General features: G+C 35.1%; 1 protein-coding gene across 1 annotated transcript; it reads right to left on the reverse strand.

Moving 5' to 3' along the window:
* Positions 1 to 489: 489 nt before the first annotated feature.
* LOC109592957 (UDP-glucose:glycoprotein glucosyltransferase 1-like) lies at positions 490 to 1,231 on the reverse strand (the record flags this gene model as incomplete). Its single annotated transcript, XM_020008251.1, has 2 exons — positions 490 to 696; positions 984 to 1,231. Coding segments are annotated over 2 exons (435 nt in total), but the record flags the coding sequence as incomplete, so codon positions are not given.
* Between the last annotated feature and the right edge of the window lie 167 nt (positions 1,232 to 1,398).

Consider the following 1,398-nt stretch of genomic DNA (forward strand, 5'->3'; position numbering starts at 1 on the left):
TTCTACATGCACAAGACTAAAAGTAGCACAAAATTACATGTAAATGTTCAAAATTAGCTTCGGAAATCTTTAAAATACATACAGTACCACTCAGCTATAAGTTTTCGTTTACAAGAGTAATCTCCAGCATTACCTGCGTTCCACACTGGTGCAATAACTACACGAGTGCACCACAACACGAGATAAGTACATGATGTAAATGATAAATACACGATACAGGTGCACCTTCACTAGTGCAGCTTGGATACATAGCCAAGCTGCACCCGTGTGTCGTGTACAGAATAAGTAAACTTATAGCTGAGCGGTACTGTAAATGTAATTGAGCAATGTAATCAAAATCAGCTGAATACATACATGTACATGTAAATTAATCAAATTTTAACTCATTTCTTCAAAATTCAAAAATTTGGAAATCATATGGAAATGTAATCAAGCAACTTGGGAATAAAATCAGCTCAAACTAAATTGCACAATACATAAATGAATCAATAAATGTAATATAGTTACACTCACTCCTTCAAAGGTAGTGCTGATAGTTTAGTGAGAGGGTTAAAGAGAACAGTGATATTCAATGGAAGGAGGTCCTTGAGGTTCCCTAAGAGTGGGGACAGCTTCTGAGAGGAAGGAGAGAGAGGATCTAATATCAGGAGAATATGAATAACAGGACCAGAGGAGAGAGGAGGAACAGAAAGAACACTAGAAGAGGGAGAAAGAAAAAATATAATAAATTTTGGTTAATTGCTAAAGTTTTCAAGTAGTGATTGGTGGGTTTAAATTAGATCCATGTGCCATTGAGCATGCGCATAATGGTACTAAATGGCAGATTTTAATTGCAAAAGGCAAATTCGTCAATTTTTCTTCAAAATTAACGAATTTAACGTTTCCTCCAATGCAGCCAGGGCATCTATTTCTTAAATGGCATGAAACTTAGGCCAACAGAGACATACAAACCCATGATACAGTGTATACAGTATACAGTGTACCTGTGCTCTTTCTTAAAACCATCCAGTTCTAATCGTCTTGCTTTAGTCTGACTCCGTAACAATGAGGCTAATCTCATGACCAGATCACTACGATATTCGGTGGTATCAGAATCAGGATCAGGGAGAATCAAATCAACTGAATCAATAGCGTTTGATACAGTCTGAGCGTGGGAACTGATCTCAAAATTATAAAGAGCTTCCAAGTCATCAAAAATGAATGACTCCTTAGGGCCCAAAGGACCAATCAACTAAAAATATAAATAAAAATAAACAAATAATTAAACACACATGTAACTACATTACGCTTAAAAATAAAAAATAAAAATAAAATGTACTGTCAGTTTTAACTTATAGGGAATTAGGATATCAAACATTGTAAATCTTCCTTGATTTGAAGTACCATAATTAATGGTGC

Source organism: Amphimedon queenslandica, unplaced genomic scaffold (genome assembly GCF_000090795.2).
Source record: "Amphimedon queenslandica unplaced genomic scaffold, v1.1 AMPQUscaffold_3363_Cont24641, whole genome shotgun sequence".
NCBI classification, from domain to species: domain Eukaryota; kingdom Metazoa; phylum Porifera; class Demospongiae; order Haplosclerida; family Niphatidae; genus Amphimedon; species Amphimedon queenslandica.